At 43.4% G+C, this 23635-nt stretch overlaps 1 protein-coding gene across 4 annotated transcripts in view; it reads right to left on the reverse strand.

Moving 5' to 3' along the window:
- Positions 1-2491: 2491 nt before the first annotated feature.
- The window catches only part of LOC140577029 (uncharacterized), a 34928-nt gene continuing 13784 nt past the window's right edge, over positions 2492-23635 (reverse strand). For all 4 annotated transcript variants that reach the window (XM_072696794.1, XM_072696795.1, XM_072696796.1 and 1 more), the window contains 10 exons: positions 17614-18100; positions 15092-15251; positions 14780-14863; positions 13077-13199; positions 12760-12907; positions 10851-11370; positions 10211-10370; positions 9527-9616; positions 8775-8970; positions 2492-8676 (listed from right to left, as the gene is read on the reverse strand). In XM_072696794.1, coding sequence (XP_072552895.1) covers positions 3668-8676; positions 8775-8970; positions 9527-9616; positions 10211-10370; positions 10851-11370; positions 12760-12907; positions 13077-13199; positions 14780-14863; positions 15092-15251; positions 17614-18100 — 6977 coding nt within the window. In that variant the 3' untranslated portion in view covers positions 2492-3667. The remainder of the gene's footprint in view (positions 8677-8774; positions 8971-9526; positions 9617-10210; positions 10371-10850; positions 11371-12759; positions 12908-13076; positions 13200-14779; positions 14864-15091; positions 15252-17613; positions 18101-23635) is intronic.

Raw genomic sequence — 23635 nt, forward strand, 5'->3', positions numbered from 1 at the left:
ATGTTGCGGTACGAATGTTGCGGTACAGATGCCATGATATGGACGTCACTGTAGAAACGTCAGTATCAATGTTACGAAACAAATGTTGCGGTATGGACACCATGATGTAGACGTCACTGTAGACACATCAGTATGGATGTTACGGTATGGACACCATGGTGCGGTATGGACGTCACTGTAATAGGGTCAGTACGAATGTTGCGGTACGAATGTTATGGTATGAATGTTGCGGTACAGACGTCACTGTAGAAACGTCAGTACGGATGTACCGGCATGGACACCATGTTGCGGTACAGACGTCACTGTAGAAATGTCAGTACGGATGTTACGGCATGGACAGACCCACTTAGGTCATGCTTGTCATTCTGGCCAACCACCTTGCTCATCTCATGCTGGTCACAAGGTCTAGCTGGTTTACTAGCTTGGTCAGGCCGTTCACACTGGTAGACCAGCGCCACCATCAAACTCAAACGATGCTGGTCAGAAGCTAAACTGGTCAAACAGTTTTTTAATGTATTTTTTAAAGAATCCTCTCTACTTTTTACCTCATTATTTACCTCAAGCACGGTTTTATTGCCAAACTGATTGCAGGCTGCGGTTCAAATGGCTCCCTAATGCCTTGAAAGTGCACTACTCCAAATCATTAAACTAAGGTTTCTAAACGATAGGGTTTTATAAATGTGACACAGGGAGTCATTTAACATATAACTGATAATAAATAGCTTTCCTTTGCTAATAAAATGCACTAAATGGGTGTAAAAGCCGTTATTTCGCGACTTGCATAGCTAGGTACCCTACATAGGGCGTTAGCTAGTTAGCTAGCATCTAGCTAGCAGCTATTTGGGATTGAGCCAACGTTAATCCGCTGAATCATGAATAATCCAGTCAGAAACGGATTAAATGTTACCTAAATACCTCGAAATCTTCACACTTTAGATGTTGGACATCAGAGATGTTTAAATCATCCCGTCAGAAACTATTTAACCTGCTTTTTAAACCAGCAGTATTGTGCTACAGCGCTAAGGAGGAGGCTGAGGCTGAGGCTGAGGCTGAGGCTAACCGGTTAGCCAGCTCAACACTCGTCAGCACTCACTAAACAGCCCCAGAATAGATACAGATTTCCTCAGAAAAGAAGCTTAGATACCTGAGGAAGCTTTCAAAGACTGCTAGTCTCGAACAACAGGTGATAATGACACTGAGGACACGTGTTTAGCTTAATTAGCTCAAATACTCCCTCACTAAGATCACGGTTGGGCGCCGGGTTGCCAGATCCGCCCGGCCTCCTCAGACCCAATCAGGCTACAAAGCTACAGACACTTTAAAGTAGAAAAATAATATTTACAGACTTTAATAACTGATTTTCCTCAATATATTAAATCATTTTCTTGATTTGTTCAAATGCATCATCAGTTTAATAAATCCTTCCTTCAGTTTAATAAATTATTCCTTCAATTTATTACAGAATTCCCTCAATTCAATAAATCAATCTCATTTAAATAAATAACTCATAATTTTAATAACATTTCCTCATTTATTAAAACATTCCCTCATTTTAATCAATTATTTCTTCAATTTATTACAGAATTCCCTCAATTGAATAAATCAATCTCATCTAAATAAATAACTCTTAATTTTAATAACATTTCCTCATCTATTAAAGCATTCCCTCATTTTAATAAGTCGTTCCCTCATTTTAATCAATTATTCCTTCAATTTATTACAGAATTCCCCCGATTCAATAAATCAATCTCTCATTTAAATAAATAACTCTTAATTTTAATAAATAATTTTATCTTAATTAACTTTCCTCATTTAGTAAAGCATTCCCTCAGTTTAATAAGTCGTTCCCTCATTTTAATCAATTATTCCTTTGATTTATTACATAATTCTCTCGATTTAATAAATGAATCTCTCATTTAAATAAATAATTATCTTATCTTAATTAACTCCTCATTTATTAAAGCATTCCTTGAGTTTAATAAATTGTTCCCTCATTTTAATCAATTATTCCCTCAATTTATTACATCGTTTCCTCGATTGAACAAATCAGTCTCTCATTTAAATAACTCTTAATGTTAATAAATAATTTTCTTATCTTAATTAACTTTCCTCATTTAGTAAAGCATTCCTTCAAATAAAAAAAATGTTTCATTTTAATAAATAATTCTCATTTTAATACATTTTCTTCATTTATTAAAGCATTTCCTCAGTTTAATAAATCCTTCCCTCATTTTAATCAATTACTCCTTCAATTTATTACATCATTCCCTCAATTCAATAAATCCTTCCCTCATTTTAATCAATTACTCCTTCAATTTATTACATCATTCCCTCAATTCAATAAATCATTCTCTCATTTTAATAAATAATTCCCTCATTTTATTAAAGTATTCCTTCCATTTAAAAAATAATCGAGATTTAATAATTATTTCATTTAATAACTCTTTAATTGTAAACAACATCATGTCTAATAAACAATTATCTGAAATACAATATGTGGACAAAAGTATTTGGACATTCGTTGTTTCTTCTGAAATCAAGGCTATTAAAAAGAGTTTCTCCTGCTTCTGTTGGAGTAACTGTCTCTACTGTCCAGAGAAGAAGACTTTCTGCTAGATTTTGGAGGATTTGATTGATTGCATTCAGTGGCGTCCGTTAGTGAGGTCAGGGTGTCGGATGATCAGCACCCCACCTCATCATTCCCAAAAGTACTGGATGGAGCTTCACCACCATCATTCCAGAGAACACAGTTCTTCCACTGCTCCACAGCTCCTCAATGCTGGGGGGCTTTATACCCCTCTACTAGCCCACGCCTGGCATTAGTCATAGTGCCAATAGGGTCATGATGTTGATCTGCTCCAGAGAGTCCTATTGTATTGGCAGTACTTCTTCTCTACAGAGACTAGACATCCCAGAGTGTAAACGTACATGTAAAGTAACATTTGGACGTATCGTGTAGTGAAATAATATAAACACTTTATTTCTGTATTCTGACAACATGTTCCCGATATTTACACGGATCAGCCATAACATTATAACCACACCCAAAACAACAACAAACAAACAAACACAGAGTTCCTTCAAAGTTATTTAATGAAGTTTAACTCCGCTAGGTAGGATTCCTTCTGCTCCTTCAACTGAAATCACTATGGCTTGTATTGCATCTGTAGAAAACAGCTTATAAAATCTGTATAAACTCAATTGTACAACTCTTGAGAACCATATTCAGCTTCAACGCGAAAGATACATCTAAAATTATTTCACATGAACTAATTATTGTGTCAGGAAAAAAAAGAAGGCCTAATATTGACAATCTAAAAACTTATACAAATTATACACTACAGATCGTGGTGAAGCAGGGTTATTAAACTACATTTAACTGACATGAAAACGTTGTATAGAAATGATTTCAGATCCATTAAAAAATAATAATAATAATAATAAACAAAACAGTAAAGTAACCACTAAAGTGACGTACTGCAAACACTTCATTCACGTATTTATAGAAAACAGGGTCTTGCTTTCTCCTATTAATCAGTAGAGTACTTCTCTCCTGCTGTAGTTTCAGTCTTACATAAGCAGACATCTGGCTCCTCCTTAACCAATCAGGGTACGATCAACCCTCTGTTGGATATGTTGTCCCACACTCCAGCCCTTACTACATCCGTCAGTTACTTTTTTGATCCGTATCCGTGCTCCTATCCCTCGCCGTTGCACCGGACCTCTTCCTGAGCTCTTGAATTCTTTGCTTCCTTCCCGCCCTGTTCCTGCCCTCTCTCTTTCTCGCCCTCCTTCGCCATGGCTTTCCACGTTTCACAGGACTGCTGTCCTGACTACTGCTGTCTTCCCCTCCGTTTCCAGGCTCATCTCTTGGCCTCTCATGAATGAGACTCTGCGAGGACTCTCTTTGCGGATGGTTGGAATGATCATCAAATCGACCAGGGTTCGAGCCTGCGTTACGTCCTCTGGCCAGAGGGCCCTGTGGCCTGTTTTCTACAGGCCTCTGCATCCTAGGGTTGGGCAACCTGATTGGGCCACCAGGGGGAGTTGGGAGCAAAGGTCCCGACAGCCGCAGAGGGCGAACATCTGGCTCTTTAGGTGGACCAACAAATCGCGCTGGTTGTTGCACCATCAGTGGTCGTGTACGTGGCTGCAACTTCGGGATCACGTCTCCTTTAGGCCCCGGGGGTCTCTGTAGATGTGTAGAAGTTGGGGCAATCTTGCTTGGAAAATGGGGGGGATATGGCGCGTCTTCAAACAGCTCTTTGCTCCGGGGTGGAGGCATTCGCTGGCCAGGAAAAAGAGGAGATGGGGCCCTTGGACCTCTGAGATTGCGTGGCGGAATAAATCGCGGGCCATCATCTTCACGATTCATGCCACCCTCATAGACATCAGACATTGCAAAATGAGGCCCGTCCATTTCTTCCTGAGTTCCTTGATCGCCAAACTCATTAACCTGGTGAAGTCCTCTCATGCCTGAATCCATTCCTGGAAACAGAGGTCCATCAGGATGGTTGGGTGAAGGGCTCCTGCACATCCTAGGCTGTGGTCGACTCCGCCTACCCATGAGGCGTCTCTGATCTTGTGGATTTGAGAAACTTTCATTGGCAGGATTCAGAAAATATGATTCATCTGAACACTGAGGTGGAGCTTCATCAAAAAGCCTGGTTGGGGTACATTCTCTGGAGCCATGAAAAGTAGGCGATTGGCAGTCTCTACTGTCAAACAACTGTTTATCAAACTGCCGGAGTGGAGCAGGTCTTCTACCATCTGGAAATCGAGGCTCAAAGGGTTCTTTGTCAAACTGACGAGGGGCAGCATGCCCCATTGCGTCATTTAAATCTGGTAATTCAGAATCGCCGTTATCAAACTGCTGGTGAGGTGGCCCTCCAACATCAAGCAGGCCACTTGTCTCTTCATGCCGTGGCTGGCTCAGGCCACTGGGTCCGCCCATAGCACGGCGAGAACGTAATAGCCCTGGTCTAGGACCGTCAAACATCCTAGGACCAGATGATGGCCCCCTGGGCCTAAAGATCTGAGGTCTGTGACCTTCAGATATCCCCGGTCCTGGAAATCGGCTCTTGAATCCAGATTCCTGAGGTGAAACTTCCTCAAACATCTGTGAATCTGGACTTGGCCTCCTTGGTCGAAAGGTTCGAGGCTCAGAGCCCTCAAACATTCCAGGTCCTAAGAGTGGGCCCCTTGGACCGAAGTTTGGAGATGGTCCAGCATCACCAACTCTCCTTATTCTCGGATTCGGACCCCTTGGACCAAAGTTAGGACCAGGTCCACAGTTCTCAAATCTTTCAGGATGAGGAGCTCTGGGCATCCTAGGCCTCATAGCTGTAGGACCTCTTGGTGTCATCAGCAACAAAGAGGGAGGTCCTCTTGGGCCATGGGCCCTAGGAGGAGGACCTCTCCACTGGTCACCTGGAGCTCTTGGTCTAAACTGCTCTCTAAGATAGAGGTCTCTGGGTATATCAGCTGGTACATTGTCACGGTGATGTAACGGGTCAACCCTGAGCTCAACCTCCGTGCAACTACCTCTCCTTTTCTGGGATGGCATCTGGTGTGGGCTGTTTCCGAAATCGGTCTCTTCATCCTCAGGCTGTAGAAAGTCATTTTCTTGTAAGTGGGGGGGCCTGTATGGTAGACCGGTCTCCTGTAATGGAAAATGACCTGAATACTTCTCAGCACTGTGATGTAACTCATCAGTTCCAGATGGTGAACAACCTCTTTCCTCTCTATAACCTGGTCTGTCGGGATAGCTGTAGTGACGGATCTGGTGAGCCTCATCCTGTGGCAAGTTACCTCTGTGGCCTTGAGATGGATGTATTCCTAATGCCTCCCTGTTAAAACGCAGGTCAGGGTCACTACTGGAGAAATGTCCACTTCGTGTTTGAGTTGGAGGTCCAGATAATGGTCTGGAATTTCTGGAATAAGGTTGTTCGTGTTCTGACAAACCTTCCCTATGTGTTTGAGGTATCCTTTGACGTAGGAGCCTTCTGGGATCAGCCTCGTGGGATGAAGAACGGCCACCTTGCGACTGCAGTGAGCCAAATGGTTGTTCATCTCTTTGATAATCAAACACAGTCTCGCCATGAACATCATCACCTCTCAGATCTCTGATGCTAGGGAACGGCTCAGCCCTTCTTTGATGCACTAGAGAGTGCTCAGGTCGAGGCTGGGTTCTATGATGGGACCTCTCTGACACATCCTGCTGGACATTCTGTCTTTGCAATGGATTTACCCCAGAGGTATGAGCTTTGCCCTCATGGCACGGATCAGGTCCCTGTTGCGAAGCATCCTCACTCTGAAATGACTGTGGGATTAGGTCTGCCTGAAGATCTGAACAAGCATTGCTATCCATCTGTGGAGGTAATTCTGAGCCATCTTCCTGAGCAAAACTATCTTTCCGTACTTCTGGCTCATACCTTCTGGCTTTAATGGTACCTGAATGGTCCCTCAGCACTGAGAGCGACGCAGAGCCGGATGCAGGCTCATTTTCAAGACAAACCTGTTCAGCTCCAGGCTGAGAGAAATCACTCGGCTGCAGACTTGTCATTAAAGATAGTTGCTCCCTTTGAGAAAATTGCTCATGCTGAGAAAAAGCAGCACCTGGCAGGTCAGATGATGGCTGCTCTTTATGGCCTGGCTGATCATTCTCAGTTTCCTGAAGCAGTTCTGATCCAATCTGATCTCTATTCTCAGAAGCTTTACTCTGCAGCTCATCACCCTGAATTTCAGGTGTTTGAGATGCTACCTGGTTTGCACTCTGTGCCTCTTCAGTGCTGTGCTCTACTGATTCTCCTCTCTGCCGTGATGGCGACTGCTCTTTCTGACTGGTCTGGTCATTCTCAGCTTGCGCAGATCTTCTACTCCGAGTTGAGCGCGACCTTGATGAGTGGTGTTCCCTCCGAGTTGTGTGTCTTGATGTACTTCTGTGACCGTGGTGATCTCTCTGACCTGATGACACTCTCTCCTCTCGCTGACTACGACTCCGACTTCGACTTCGCCTTGATCGCTCTGCAGAATGTCTACCTCCTCTGCGGTGCCTGTCTGCCTCGTCTCTAGAGGCACGGGAAGACCTTTCCTCGTGGTGTGGCCTACGGTCATGTCTCGATCTTCTTCTGGGAGAACTGCGACTGTCCGATTTGGACGAATGCCTTTGTCTCGCGCTGCCCGAGTGTTGACTTTTCTCGTTTCCAGAAGATTGGGTGCTTTCTTCCAGTTCAGATGCACTCAGATGTGTGCTAGCCTTCATAGTCGGCATGGAGCGACGCTCTTTTCCATCGATACTGGTGGATTTTTCGGCGGCTGTTACTGATGACATGTCTGAATCTTTCTTCACAATGTCTACCTTCATCTCCTGCTCAGGCTTGGACATATCTTGTAGCACTGAATTGTTTGAAGGCTCCAAAAAGGTTGCCTGTGTCAGTGCTTGATTTCTCATAAAACTGTCCCTGTTTTCATGGTCATTATCAACGGTCATGTTGTCACTAACAGCATCCTGCCTTACGTTTCTGCACTGCCTCGGATCTCTACTTAGATTAATAGTTGGAACGGCTGGTATTTTCCCCGCTGCCTCCTCTGGATCTCTGCCGAAACGTGGTGGTGGTGACATCAGAGCATCAGAGACAGAAAAATGGGCCATAGAGACACCAACTGCTGCTCGCTGTAGACGTAGAGCCTCCTCCTGCTCCTCTAACTGACGCTTCTGTTCCTCGATCTGCCTGTTCAACTCCTCCAGCATCCTCTGCTGCTCAGACAAGGACACAGTTGAAGCTGCTCCATATTGGGAGGTGGAGGATTTAGCATCTGCCAGGTAGGTCTGCATCTCCTCAAAGACTGTTTCATCCTCTGGATCATAGGCTATGTCATTAATTATTTTAGAGGGTGGGTCAGCCTCGGACGATTTGGTTGCTGTCATTGAGGGGACAGTATCGACTTTAGTTCCTAAATTATATTCTTCCTCAGGGTCATAGGGCCTATCATCATCATCGCCGGCATTGTCGGCAGCCCCACTGGAAGCAGAAGTGCCAGGGTTAGACATTTCATTAAGGTTCAAAGGAGTGACACCTGGATCATACTCTTCCTCGGGATCATAGGGTCTATCGTTGTCATCTAACTCCATTTTCTCCACTGGGGTATTCTTTGGGGTCTGCTGGTACTGCTGAACAATAGGGTCAAAGGTTGGACTGGACACTAATGGATCTTTCACTGCTGAAGGACTAGGCTCACAGGTATTCACTGATACATCAGGGTCTTGTTTCTTTTTACCAAATAGCGTGTTAAGAATGGTCTGAAGAGGTGTGGCGCCAGAAGATGTTGGAAGGCTGGAAGAGGTTGGAGGATGGTTGACCACAGAGAGAATATTAGAGAGTGCAGACGGGCCAGACAGAGAGCTTGAGGAGGAGGATGAATCTGGTGATCCAACAGCTGGTGGAGATCCAGGAGGAGTAGTGCTGATGGGTATATATGGGTCGTAAGGTTCACTGTCATCTGGTTTGACATCAGGAGCTGCAGGTTTTATAGGGATGGCCACCCCTTGAGAATCAAGTGGCACCAAGAGTCTTGGTCTTTTTTCATCGACCTCTTGAGCAGGCGCCCCAGGGCGTTTTACTTTCTGACAAATTGCCAGCCCAAGCAGGAGGTTAGGATGTTGCTCCTCAAGTCCTAACAGAAAAATTGAAAAGAGTTGAAGGTAAGGTCAAAATCAAGGTACAATCTGATGAGAAATCCAGTGTCAAGCTTAAAGCTGATTACGTAGTTACCTGATCCTTCTAGCGGCAGCAGTAGAGAGGGGATTGGCTCTTTTGCACAGAGAGGAATGAGATAGAGGTCTTTGATACTGTTGCAAATATTGGAAACGACCCCAAATCGTCTGCGACTGTTGAAATAAGAAAACAGGGACACGTATGCAACCTCCTCTTCATCGGTTGCTGGATGAAAGCGAATCAAACACAGCTCCTGGAGAAAATAAGAGTATGCAAAGTATGCAAATGAATAGGAATTTAATTATTTTTATTTTTATTTATACCAGTAAGAATTATTATGAGTGGCTTGATGTGGCAGAACTATGTCCACTAAGACTGTCAGACACAAGAACAGATTTTACCCTCACGCCATCACCTTCCTCAACAGCTGATCACCATCATCAGCTACAGGCCGTAGATCTTACTGATAAACTCTTATTATCACTCTTATCCTACAGTTACTGCATTACTGCTCCATTATTCATCTCACACACGTCTACACTGCTGTATTTAGACAATATTTAATCTGTATAGAGCTGTAAACTGCTGTTTTGTGAATAACACTGTAAAGCACACTGTATAGAAATGTCCTGGTATAGTCTGTGTATACTGTGTATACTACTGTTTTTTGTATGTTGTGTATTGTCTGTAAATTATACATAGAGTAGCTGTATATTGTTAATACTCCAGATACTAAAGAGAAATTCCTTGTGTGTGTGAACAGACTCATAATCAATAAATCAGATTTCGATTCTGATGTGTTTGTTTACCTTCGTTACAGAGGTCTTCACTTTCTCCACATATTCCCAAACTGTTTGTGGTAATATCCGTCCACCAATGTGGATCGTATCCGGCAAGTCCTGGACAGTGAAAACAAGTTGCTATTTAGTATAATGGGATTATTTGATCTATATGGATACATGCTGACCAACTGACAGACGCTAGAAGGGAACAGGCAAGTGGACAATGCTCTAATACCACCCAAGTAAAGTTGGCCTCAACATACGATTGAATAAATGCAAGGTTTAAGTCAAGAATAACAGCCTAGCAAGAGCATGACCTTATGCACTGTCATTTAGCAGAAGATAAAGCTAATAAAATGTGCATTGCAAAGTTAAATTCTGGAAAAAAACTAAATTACGTTTTTGGAAGTTTAGCATTCAATTCTTAAGTATATTGTCATGTCATGTAATAACCTTTCTCTCCATTTTTGCTGTTTTTGTTTTATTATTTCTGACAAAATGTAAATCTGGCAGTTGTTCTTTTTTTATTATTGCGTCAAAATTTCATGATAAATGGGCCAATAGAAATTCCCTAAATGACTCGGAATATGACCTTTTCTTTAAAAGCCACACTATGCAAATAGGTACGGCTTTAGGGTAAACAGGACGATATTCTAGTGCTATTTTTATTTTAATAAAGACAAACTGACCAGAAGACACACGAGCTCTGACCTTTTTCAGAAGTTCTGCCGACCCTGATCCTGAGATTAAATATGCCTTTGTAACAAACTTGGCCACGCTCAGCATGTTGAGAAAGCCTTTCCACACTGTTGCCTGTTTGGACAGAAACTGGCTCGTCTCATTTTCACCTGGTGCGTGGGAGCCTGCCAGTCTACAAAACAAACAGAAAAACATGGTTTGAGATTAGTAACACTGGTTTATTAGACTGTTAATGATAAATTAAGTAAACAATTCAGGTTTGATTTTCTGTCAAGCGATTTTCGCCCAGTCCTAGATTCGATTTTCCGCTCAACCCTCTATTCAGAATGTAACCATGCACAAAAGTCACGGTTTGTGACCTTAAGGTTCAGTATGAGTTCAGTACCCAAGAGCGATACTCCTAAATACACTACAGGTCCTACAATACCATGCTTTCCAGGTGGCAAGAGCAATTGTGAGATTACCATATGAACCCTAATAGGGCGTACTGTGAATTCCTGTGATGGTTTGGTACATATATGGCTACACCCCTATTCAGAATGCTGAGTAATTCAGGACTAGGCCTAACCCCGGTCTGGGAAACTCATCCTTAGTGAAATAGCTGGTTACTGTTCCTCAAAAAGTCAACGATGATATAAAAAAGAAGACGCACCTTGTTGCTGAACTGGATGAACTGTAAAACCTAGGCACCGATGGAGCAGAAGGTTTCATTAGGATAGACTTTGGCATGGGTGGTGGTGGTGGTGGTGGAACTGGTAGGGGCTCAACAGTCTTTGTTTCCTCCACTTTCTCCTTCTCAGCAGGCATCAGGGGTGGACGCTGGGGTGGGACTGGAGCCTGAGCCTGAGCTGGAGCCTGAGCAGGAGCTGGAGGAACAGAAGGGGGAGGTGCAGGTCGGTATCCAGCCGTACGTGGATCCCTTCTTGTGATGGACACGACGGAAACCTCAGGGATCACCATTGGAGAAAAGTCTGGCGAGGTCGTCTCCACAGTCAAATCCTCTGCAGTTGGAGAGGCAGGAGACTCCATGATAGGGTCGGCTTCTTCCGGTGCTGCAGATGGAGGCTTTTTATCAAACATCTGAATAACCCACTGTGGTTTTTCCTCCTCTTCCTTCAGCTCTTCTTTTTTGAACCTTTTAGCATCAGGATCCTCATCAGCAGAAATCTGACCTGTGGTACATTAAATTAACATTTAATATTTTTAACAAACCAAATCAATCATTTAATAAACTAATAAACTTAGTTCTGTTTAATCGGACTGAGTGCTGCAAATTCACAGTATTAAGTATGAGAGTATTTGGGCTATAGGGTTAGGCTATATAAAGGTAACACCATATATGTTTTGATATATTTCAAAATCACGGCACGTCTGATGTGTCAAATTTCTGTTTCGTCACCTAAAACAGCTCATTCATTCATGTGCATTTAAGAGATCCACAGGGTGGGAGCTCCCTGATTGGTGAGGTCACCCTGAAAACAGGTGGGCGGAAAAAACAAGCCCACCTTAGTTGCAAGCAAACCTGGATGAGCCAGTCCTACTAAATATGCCTGAACACACTCCTCAGGCTGTTCCCTCGACATGAGGCTCTGTCGTCTAAGCAGGTGGATTTGGGCCTCAGTTAGCTGGAACACGGCCTGTGCTGTGATGTTTAGCCTGCTAGCTAACTTCTCTAAGCCTAGCTGTCCGGCTACAGATCCAACCACGACAGAACCGGCCTCATTCTGCCTCACTGTCACTCCAACACCAGTCGCTCGAGTTTTTATCCTCAGCACTCGAGTCAGGTAGTCGGCAGCAGCTGAACTGACCTGTCTGATACTCGGTGGAGCTGTGCCTGAGCTAGCTAAGCAAAGGCTAGCTTAGCGAGTGGCTACGGATCCAAATGCATGGGAAGAAAAGACCCTTTAATTTCAGCTTTCTGTCCTTCGTAGATTGTCTAAACGTTTATAAGCAAGGTTTCAGTCAGCCAGACTTCAGCGTATGAACACAATGCTATCATGCTACTAACTAAGCTAATGCTCTCCTGATCTGCAGCAGTTAAACATTTGCAATGGTCAGACTGACGGTTTAACATCTGTTGAATGGCCGATTTAAAAGTGTGTCTCAGATTTGATTGAGAGACGGATGAGAAGGTATGGGTGCCTTCTTATAAACGCCGGAGCATCTTGAGCAGCTGGTGCTAATAGTTTGGGATCAGTGGGAATAATGGTGGAAACTGAGGCAGGGGTGAGATCACGAGTTTTGTAATTGATGGTGTAATATTGAGGGATGTGGATATAGAGTAGGATGAAGGTGAAGACCCCTCTTCCTCCTTGCCCTATAGGCGTGTCCTCCTGCCCAGAAGGCCTTAAATGTAGAGAACGTTTGTGACTCCTGTGTGTTGATTTGATTGCCTACGTCTTAAATAAGGAGGACTGCCTGTAATTCAGTCAACCCCTGGTTTACTTGTGCTTTTTAGGATTTGGAGTTGGACCGCCTGCCTGAGTTCTGGCACTGTTGAGTGATGACCAAAGCCATACTGACCCTGTCCACAACATACCATCGTCAGTCCAGCCACTTACCCGTGCAGATCCTGCATTTGAGGTCAAACAGATGGGCCTTATGTTCTGATGTCGTGTCTTTCAGCATGCTGCTAATGATGTCTGACACTGCCGTGCTAACCTTCCTGGGCTGGGTTGGTCTCGCCTGAGACCCAGAAGCTTTTTCTTCCTAAATGTGCGGAAAAAAAAACTCAAATCTTACTCATTCTGAGCCTCTGTGGAGGCCGACACAGCACACAGCACTTGTCCAGCCTATTATCAATAAGAGATTTATAGAAGTTCTGCAAATCTATAAACGTCTCCTGCTTGTTTGGAGAACGGACTTGGTGACGACTTACTGGTGTTGAGGCAGCGCTCACAGCTTTGACCACTTTTTCCTCACATTCAGGAGGAGGTTCCTCCGTGTTTACACAAACCGGGGGCGGGTCTTCCTTCAGGGGACGGGGAGTGGCCGCAATTTCCTGTAAGGTACAAAGAGAATAGAGTATATCATCGCTGTCCCATGAAGAACATGCATCTCCAAAATGGGTAAAATAAGAGTCAGTTCTATGGAAGTTCAAGCATTTCTACTGGTCCATTCATCCAGAGTTATTCACACAGTGTAGAGAAGCAGCTACAGGGTTCAAACCATGGAGAAAACTAAAAACAGACAAATTCTGCAACATGGCTGCAGCGTTTATTCAGGAAAACTTCCGAACCGGGACTGAAACCAGCGATTATCTGCTCAAATTAAAGGCAGCTGGACTCGACAGCGGTGCTTCCACATTAGCGAAGAATCAATGGCCCATGTACACTGATGTGTAGCCAGGAACGTCCAACTAACTGACTAACTAACCCTACACTAACTGAGGCTCAAATCACACCTGTCGAGGGAATGGTTGTGGGAGTGTTTCCAGGCTCATTTAGTAGACTGGCTCATTGGGCTTTGCTGGCGTTACCTTGCATGTGACTAAATCCTCATCTACAGTGGGCTTGTTTTTTCCCCACCTGTTTTCGGGGCGTTACTTCACCAAACAGTGAGCTCCCACATGTTTCAGTGCCTGGACTCCAGGCTTCTCTTTCCATTAGAAAAGGAAAGCTCTGCTGAATCCGTTTGCACAGTCAGTCGCACCGAACGCCAACGCTGCCACTCAGAGGCCGAGGCTGCAGTGACTCCCGCTGCCAGTGACGCCATGTGCATACCCTCTATTATTCAGCTGCTCTGCTCTCATATACTAAAGCAGAGGCTCCTGCTGCATGAAACGGATAACATTTAATATTACATTACGCTAGAACAATATTTAAAAAAAAATATATATATATATATATAATCTGATACCATGATATATTTTTTTTCATTATTAAAGTCTGCATTAATGACATTAATAAGCCCACACCTGCTTGTTTTGACTGCACTGTTTTGTTCCGTTCTGCTGTTTTTCAGATGTAATAGGGGCTATTTGGTTGTCTTGTTGTAGCACTTAATATTATAATATAATATTAAATAATAATTTTTATTTTATATATTTTATTTTATTTCAATAATATAATAAGTCTAGAAATGTAACTCATTTGTGCACTTAACTCTTAACTATATTATATTGTATTATTATAATATAGCTTTTACAAATTATGAACATGACCATGTAATATTCAATGCTACAATTAAGGTATTACAAATGATCAACCTGAGTATATCGCTGCTGTCCAATGAAAACCATTTGTGTCCTGGATGAATTGACCAATAGAAATGCTGTTATTTTACATTGACTTCAATTCAAAGTTAAGCTAATTCTTGCCCTCTCCTGTCAAGCCACCAGTTTGTGAGATCGATGAAATATTAATAAAAAGCCCTCAAGTCTTGTTTACCTTTTTAAGATAATTAATAATACAGAATGTGTCACTCCTTGTGTTGATTAAAAAAGTTGTATTACTCTAGAAATCGTCAAACGTTCCATTTTTTTATTGTAAATGTTACTTTTAGCAGGTAAAGATGAGCAGTGTATGATTACACAAACCCTAAACCATGCAAAGCATTCCCAGAGATTTGCTGCAGCCATACCTGAACGCCCTGAAGCTCCTGCTGACTCAGTCTGGTGAGTTTAAATGGAGTGATGTGGCCCCTCATAACCTGGTAGAAAAGACCCTGAAAACACCACGAGGAAATGAAGTGAGTCACAGTAATGGCCAGGTAAAAACTACAGCCACTGGCTTTGCAGGTCCCCAGCACGGGGCCTGGTGAACGTTCTGACTGGACAGGCCGAAGTATAAAGTGAGGGCGGAGCTAATAATGAATTATATCATGTATAACACTACTGCTCCTGCTATAAGTACTGGTGTTATAGTTATGAACACAGACTACTATTATACGCACCTTGTTTCTGGGGTCTTTCAAGCTCAACAGCAGAGTTCTGTACTTGTTCTTATACTTGCTGTCCGTAGTGTAGAACATGTTGAACATCTCTCGCTCAATGTTTACAGCCAGCTTTCCAACGTCACTCTCAGACATCTCCAACTCATCGCTTTCAGTCACCCTGATAATGAGAAAAACAGACATGTAGGTATTGTGATATACACTGAGGAGGAGGAGCTACAGTCTATCATTAGGGTGAATATTAATAACGCTCTAAATGTAGGTATTGTGATATACACTGAGGAGGAGGAGCTACAGTCTATCATTAGGGTGAATATTAATAACGCTCTAAATGTAGGTATTGTGATATACACTGAGGAGGAGGAGCTACAGTCTCTCATTAGGGTGAATATTAATAACGCTCTAAATGTAGGTATTGTGATATACACTGAGGAGGCGGAGCTACAGTCTCTGATTAGGGTGAATATTAATAACGCTCTAAATGTAGGTATTGTGATATACACTGAGGAGGAGGAGCTACAGTCTCTCATTAGGGTGAATATTAATAAGGCTCTAAATGTAGGTATTGTGATATACACTGAGGAGGAGGAGCTACAGTCTCTCATTAGGGTGAATATTAATAAGGCTCTAAATGTAGGTATTGTGATATACACTGAGGAGGAGGAGCTACAGTCTCTCATTAGGGTGAATATTAATAACGCTCTAAATGTAGGTATTGTGATATACACTGAGGAGGAGGAGCTACAGTCTCTCATTAGGGTGAATAATAATTAACGCTCTATATGTAGGTATTGTGATTTACACTGAGGAGGAGGAGCTACAGTCTCTCATTAGGGTGAATATTAATAACGCTCTAAATGTAGGTATTGTGATATACACTGAGGAGGAGGAGCTACAGTCTCTCATTAGGGTGAATATTAATAACGCTCTAAATGTAGGTATTGTGATATACACTGAGGAGGAGGAGCTACAGTCTCTCATTAGGGTGAATATTAATAACGCTCTAAATGTAGGTATTGTGATATACACTGAGAAGGCGGAGCTACAGTGTCTCATTAGGGTGAATATTAATAACGCTCTAAATGTAGGTATTGTGATATACGCTGAGGAGGCGGAGCTACAGTCTCTCATTAGAGTGAATATTAATAACGCTCTAAATGTAGGTATTGTGATATACACTGAGGAGGAGGAGCTACGGTCTCTCATTAGGGTGAATATTAATAACACTCTAAATGTAGGTATTGTGATATACACTGAGGAGGAGGAGCTACAGTCTCTCATTAGGGTGAATATTAATAACGCTCTAAATGTAGGTATTGTGATATACACTGAGGAGGAGGAGCTACAGTCTCTCATTAGGGTGAATATTAATAACGCTCTAAATGTAGGTATTGTGATATACACTGAGGAGGAGGAGCTACAGTCTCTTATTAGGGTGAATATTAATAACGCTCTAAATGTAGGTATTGTGATATACACTGAGGAGGAGGAGCTACAGTCTCTCATTAGGGTGAATATTAATAACGCTCTAAATGTAGGTATTGTGATATACACTGAGGAGGCGGAGCTACAGTCTCTCATTAGGGTGAATATTAATAACTCTCTAAATGTAGGTATTGTGATATACACTGAGGAGGAGGAGCTACAGTCTCTCTTTAGGGTGAATATTAATAACGCTCTAAATGTAGGTATTGTGATATACACTGAGGAGGAGGAGCTACGGTCTCTCATTAGGGTGAATAATAATTAATAACGCTCTAAATGTAGGTATTGTGATATACACTGAGGAGGAGGAGCTACGGTCTCTCATTAGGGTGAATATTAATAACGCTCTAAATGTAGGTATTGTGATATACACTGAGGAGGCGGAGCTACAGTCTCTCTTTAGGGTGAATATTAATAACGCTCTAAATGTAGGTATTGTGATATACACTGAGGAGGAGGAGCTACAGTCTCTCATTAGGGTTAATATTAATAACGCTCTAAATGTAGGTATTGTGATATACACTGAGGAGGCGGAGCTACAGTCTCTCATTAGGGTGAATAATAATTAACGCTCTATATGTAGGTATTGTGATTTACACTGAGGAGGCGGAGCTACAGTCTCTCATTAGGGTGAATATTAATAACGCTCTAAATGTAGGTATTGTGATATACACTGAGGAGGCGGAGCTACAGTCTCTCATTAGGGTGAATATTAATAACTCTAAATGTAGGTATTGTGATATACACTGAGGAGGCGGAGTTACAGTCTCTCATTAGGGTGAATATTAATAACGCTCTAAAAGTAGGTATTGTGATATACACTGAGGAGGCGGAGCTACAGTCTCTCATTAGGGTGAATATTAATAACGCTCTAAAAGTAGGTATTGTGATATACACTGAGGAGGCGGAGCTACAGTCTCTCATTAGGGTGAATATTAATAACGCTCTAAATGTAGGTATTGTGATATACACTGAGGAGGCGGAGCTACAGTCTCTCATTAGGGTGAAATGCAGATATTGTGTTAATTTCTTTTAACCTTTTCAACAAGGCGTCGGTGAGGGAGCGCCTGATGTTCTGCCTCATCTGCATGTTGGGGTGAGCCTGAAGAGGTCTGGGAGGCGGAACAGGTGCCGGAGTAACCGGCAGCACTCGGACCTCCAGGGCTGGACTGGAGGAGGCTGTTGGGGCCTCAGGTGTGGTTGCAGGTTCTTGGTTCTGGGACGGCTTCTCTGAGGCATTGAAGGTGCTCTTTCTGACTTGTGAAGGCTCTGACTGGAGCTGTTTGAGCCCAGCCAGGCGCGGAGAGCCGGGCATGGTCTTTTTGGCTCGACTGGGAAGGGGATTAGAGCCTGGTTTCCTGAGCGGCGGAGCTGAGGAAGTTGCTTTGTCGTCAGCTTTCTCCGTCTTGTCTGCTTTCTCAGGGCCTTCTGAAGAAGCTGGTGGATTTGGAGGCGTATTCTGAGGAGCATCTTGCTTTGTTTCTGCTTTATTTGCAACATCTTCCTTCTCATCTTTTATTGCGGCTAAAACAGAGCAAACAGGACTGTGTAAACACGGTGATTCTGACAGCAGCGAAAACCATTGGATGAACCTAGTAAAAGGCCCACATTGTACTGAGAAGAGCAGGCAGTTAATACACAGCAATGATGCACATGTGATGGTCACAGGACACTAAACTGCAGAGCATAGAACAACTACCCCCTAATAACTAGGCTGTATTACACTATATGACCAAATGTTTGCGGACACCCCTCTTCTGACCCAGATGTGCAAATGCAAAAACACAGCTTGTCTAGTCCCTGTAGAGAAGAAGTACTGCCAATAGAATAGGACTCTCTGGAGCAGATAAACATCATGACCCTATTGGCTCCATGCTGCCTAATGCCAGGTGTGGGCTAGTAGAGAGGTATAAAGCCCCTCAGCACTGAGCTGGAATGATGGATGGTGGAGCTCCATCCAGTACTTTTGGGATAAGGTGGAGAGTTGGAGTGGTGACTATGTTTATATGGGGTTATACTAACGTTATATAGCATTTTAGCCTTTTTCAGTTTGGGTCTTTGAGTTTTACAGGATATTAGACACTGGAGATTTAGATGGGCTGTTTTGTCATTTAAATATATGGGGATGGGCAAAGCTACACAGAGTCTGGATATTATGTGGTTATTATTCAATAAATATAGGTTTATTATCGTCCCAGTATAGCCCGGCTGCATTACACAGGTGTTGTCAGGTGTGCTGGAGTGCACACACACACACACACATATATGTTTTTCCTATATGTGTATGCTATTTTTAATAGTAGTAATTTTGTGGTTGTTGGTGGCTCCCGGACATTTTTCCTCAGGAGCTTTTGATTTCCTCCAAGTGGTAGAACCCTTGGTGTTCTAGATAGCACTTTGAGAATGAAAAGGACAGCACTGGGCCCTTTACTGTGAGTTACTGTGAAGGTGCTCAGACCAATACCACACTAAAAAGGATAAAGATACAGTTAAAGTACATTAAAGTGGACAAGACAAGACAACCATGTCCACCATGAGTGTTGGACACAGATAGAATCAAGCAAAGGTCAGGACAGGTCATCAACAGCCCAGAGCTTTAACCGCTGAGCCACCACTGCTCCCAGTACAGAAGCACAGTGATCCTGTACTGGGTCGGGTCCTGATCCCTTTTCCAATGATACACTTCATAAAAGCTTCCTAGTATGCATTAAATGGCCTGGAAAATCAGTGTATAAATACAATGACCGTGCATACCGTCAGTCTCCAGAAACGTGTCAGATGTTTATACTGTCCTACACTGATGTTGATCAGTTGTGTCGGAGGTGTCTGAAGGATCTAGCTCTTCGGTCTTGACGGAGGACCACAAACAATGGTCTGATCTGCCAACAAGACAATGCAAGACAATGACCCCCACCCTGCTCTTTCAGTGATGGAGTTCAGGTCAAAATCAGCTAAATTAAACCCCATTCAGAGCTTGTGGGACTGTGTTGGGAAATGTGTGAAGAGGAAAAAGCCAACCACTACAGGAAATATGTGGACAGCAGTAGAGAACATGTAGGGAGCAGCTCATTCAGACCTTTTAGGAAAGTGTTGGTGTTGGTGCGAGGTGGTTTTGTTGTGCTCCATTTGGTTTGTTGGCGTGTATTAATTATTAATTATTATCATCAAAATAAAAATATCATAAAGTCCAGAATATCCATAGAGATATTAGAGGTGCAGACAAATGTGGAAGCAAAGACTCCATTTAGTAATAGTTCTTGCCATTTATGTCCAAATGTTTGTGGACACCCCTTCTTACTAATGCCTGCATTGAGCTACTTTAAGTTGCACTTCACACACACACACACAGACAGAAAGACAGCTTGTCTGGTCCCTGTAGAGAAGTACTGCCAATAGAATAGATCAACATGACCCTATTGGCTCCATGCTGCCTAATAATGCCAGGCGTGGGCTAGTAGAGGGGTAGAAAGCCCCCCAGCATTGAGGAGCTGTGAAGCAGTGGAGGAACTGTGTTCTCTGGGATGATGGTGGTACTACATCCAATATGTTGGGGAGTTGGGGATGATGAGGTGGGGTGGTGATCATCATCCGACATTCTGACCTCACTAACACTTTTGTCAGTGAATGCAATCAAATCCTCACAGCAATGCCTTCTTCTCTGGACAGTAGAGACAGTTACTCCAACAAAAATGCTCTTGGTTTTGTAAGAAACATTGATTGATTGAGCAAGTGTCCCAATACATCAATTAAGACAATCCCATTTCAAGACTAAGTTAGATGGTCAAAGAGCTTCAAGACTAGCAACACACCTCAAGTACTGACCTAAAGAACTGCAGGGGAACATTTCAAGGTGGCCAACATGTTCAAAACATCTGTGCAAGCAAACATTCTCATGAGTTCAGCCATAACAATAAAACCACTGCCAGGTACAGTGAGCAGTACGGATCATCTGCTTCCAGTGGCTCCATCTGTCCAGGGGTGGATCTACAGCAGGAAAACTGGACAAGCGTAAGAATCTGAGACACTTCAACAAGAACCAAACTATGATGTTCTAGACAAAGACTGGGTCAGAACATCTCCAGAACATCAGGCATCAGGTCCTGTTGGGGAGTTCCTCCTGGTATGCAGTGGTCAGTACCTACCGAAGTGCTCGAAGGAAGAACAACAGGTGAACAGCGACAGCATCATGGGCACCCAAGACTTGCTGATGTTCATGGAGGCTCCGAGTGGCTCAGTGGTCTAATATACTACCACAAAGTCCAGGGGCTGCAAGTTTGGATCCGGAACCATGCGGCTTTGCCATCAGCGGCCAGAGACTGAGACAGCATAATTAGCCGTACTCCGTGTGGGTGAGTAGATGGATCTCTCCCCATCATCACTCTTAAAGCCCTGATGGTCGGCACAGGCATCTTTTAGCTGTGGTGGAGCTGGGGGCCTAACACTTTCCTCCGAGCGTGCCGGCTGCCCAGCGATTCTGCATCTGAGGCAGCTCTAAAAGAGGAGATGTCTGGCTTTAAATGTATCGTAGGACATGTGTGTTAAGTCCTTACCCTCCTAGTGTCGGGAGCATTACCAGGTGGGTTAATTGGCAGAACCAAATTGGGAGAAAAACAAAACAACGGCTTAAATTATTTGCTGCTAACGTTCAAGGATGTCCAGATCTCCAGGACACCTTCAGAGTGACACCTCAGCTCAGATTTGGCAGCAGGAGGGGTACCTACACAATCCCAGGTAGGTGGTTTTAATGTTATGGCTAACAGCAGCAAATAATGTTGTGCCTCAAACCACACTCCATTGTTAATCAAGTCTGTTAGAGATTACTGAACACCTCCGCACGTGCATGGTCACTTAGACATGAGGTTAGCACCATGCTAATTGGTGGGGGATATATTTGCATGACTTGTTAGCTACAAGTACAGAATAAAGCTCAAGTTAAAAAAAAAATATGTCTTCAGTTCAAACAGAGCGATCACGGCATTGAGTGGGTCTTGATGGGCACTGAAGCCTAGAAACCCTACACACTACAATACGATCAGGCTTTGCACTTTTCTCTCTCAGTAGATGGTGAAATGCGTTCATACGACACTAGAGGGCAGCATGGCCCCCCTCGAAAAATAAATAAATAAAATACAGTCCGAACTTCAGCCACAGGATGCGTGCATTTGGGAAAAGACCAAAGAGCAAAACCAACAGCCTTCAACAGACTCGGATAAATGGCCTATATTTGACTATGGCAGAAAATGAGGCGGACATCACATCCCACACATGCATTTCTCCAAAATAGCAGCTAATGACCTCCTGACCTTTTAATGGAAAATATTTTATTCCCCGCCATTTTGGAGCATTTCTATTGGTCCATTAGATGAAAATATTGGTACAATATAAAGAACAACTGCCAGATTTTCAGATTTGTCTACAGGTTTGTGTAGATATCCTCAACTCTGAGAGAGTGGTTGAGTGCAATCACTCAGCTGAGACATTGCTAGGGGATGTTAGGTGTTAGGTCAGGTTAGATTTTGCTCTGGAGCTACGAGGCCGACGTCAAAGGGAGGAGACTCCACTCGGCTGAGTGACTGTTGCAGGTATGTTTAAATGTGTGTGTAAATCAGTCGTTCATTCTCTAAAACAAGAAGATCTGTTTGCTGTTTGAGACAACAGGGTGGTGTCCTGCAGGTCAAAGAAGCAGGCTTGGTACTGGGAGGTCACTGGTTCGGCCTGCAGGACCGGCATCCACGGCTGAGGTGCGCTTGAGCAAAGCCCCCCCCACCCCAACACCCAGCTGCTTCGTGGGTGCTGAGCTGGCTGCCCTAATCACTAACGTGAGTGTGTATGTTAACTGCCATGGCTGGGTTAAATGTGGAGGGTGATAGTGGTGATCAAGGCCTCTCAGTCTGAATGCACCCTTTGGGTAAAATGCATTTTTTCTTCTTGGAGCCAATGTTCTCACATTGTTGACGCTTTCACCACCCTGAAAACATCTGTATTGCCCCATAAGGAGCTAAACACAGGTGCATGCACGTACATCAGACATTCGTTTGTGTAGAGCGTAAGAGTGTAAGCGCTAATGGTGTCACATTGACAGAGGTGTAGATAGATGCTGCACATTCAGGAAGCTTGAGCTTTCAAAGGGAAAGCTTTAGGCTTAAAAACCTCACAGTGGTGTGGGCCTGCTCTCAGGTGATTGTTGGGCATTTGCATGAGCAGAGGCAGCATTATCGGCCTTCTTGAAGTGAAGATCCTTGATGTGCTTCCAGAAATTGGAACTTCCGTCTCCCCTCCATCAGAAAGCTTCAGGTCAAAGGGGATTTCCTGAAAGGTAGACTTCTGAGGTCCTGTTCACACCGACAAGTAGACCATGCAGTGCGTTTGTGTGTAAGTGCAAGTCATCCAAGACCAAAATACTGCCATGCCACGGCCCGTAATGCTTGCTGGTGGCCGGGACCATGAGTTCCAGGACAAATCCTGTGTGACAGATTTCTTAACCTGTTTTCCTGCTGTCACTGTTTGATGGAATGCATCGGCACGGTGGTTTTAATGCCATGGTGAGAAGGCCGTGCACAATGCAGTGGCTCTGTTTATGGTTTTGAGTGTTAAAAAATAAATTAAAAAAACATTTACAGTCTAGAATGTTCCAACATTCACTAGTATAATGAATTTCTTTGCATTTCTGATGTTACTGGCTTGTGTTTAGGGTAAGGTGGCAGCACTTTGATTCATTTGTTTGTTCCTTTTTTAGAATACAAGTATTGGTTTATAACTAGGAGATTTGTTCAACTGTCTACAAATAGTCGCTTTCCCACAAGTCAGGTGTTTGCATTTGGCTGGAACATGCAGTCATTAATACTGAAAGCATGTTGTATACCTTCTCTATGATGTCCGTTCAGACTAATGAAACAGTGAAGTAAGCAGTGGTACACGATGCATTTGGCATTTTGGAGTGCAGACCACACCTTAAACGTATGGCTGTAGCACAAGGAGTAAGCGTGAGACTGTAGGTGTATAAAGGGTTTTAAGGCGTCAGGATTTTCAGTGTCTACTTTAAAGGTCGGGAGGGCTATG

The sequence above is a fragment of the Salminus brasiliensis genome, chromosome 14 (assembly GCF_030463535.1).
Source record: "Salminus brasiliensis chromosome 14, fSalBra1.hap2, whole genome shotgun sequence".
Taxonomy (NCBI): Eukaryota; Metazoa; Chordata; class Actinopteri; order Characiformes; family Bryconidae; genus Salminus; species Salminus brasiliensis.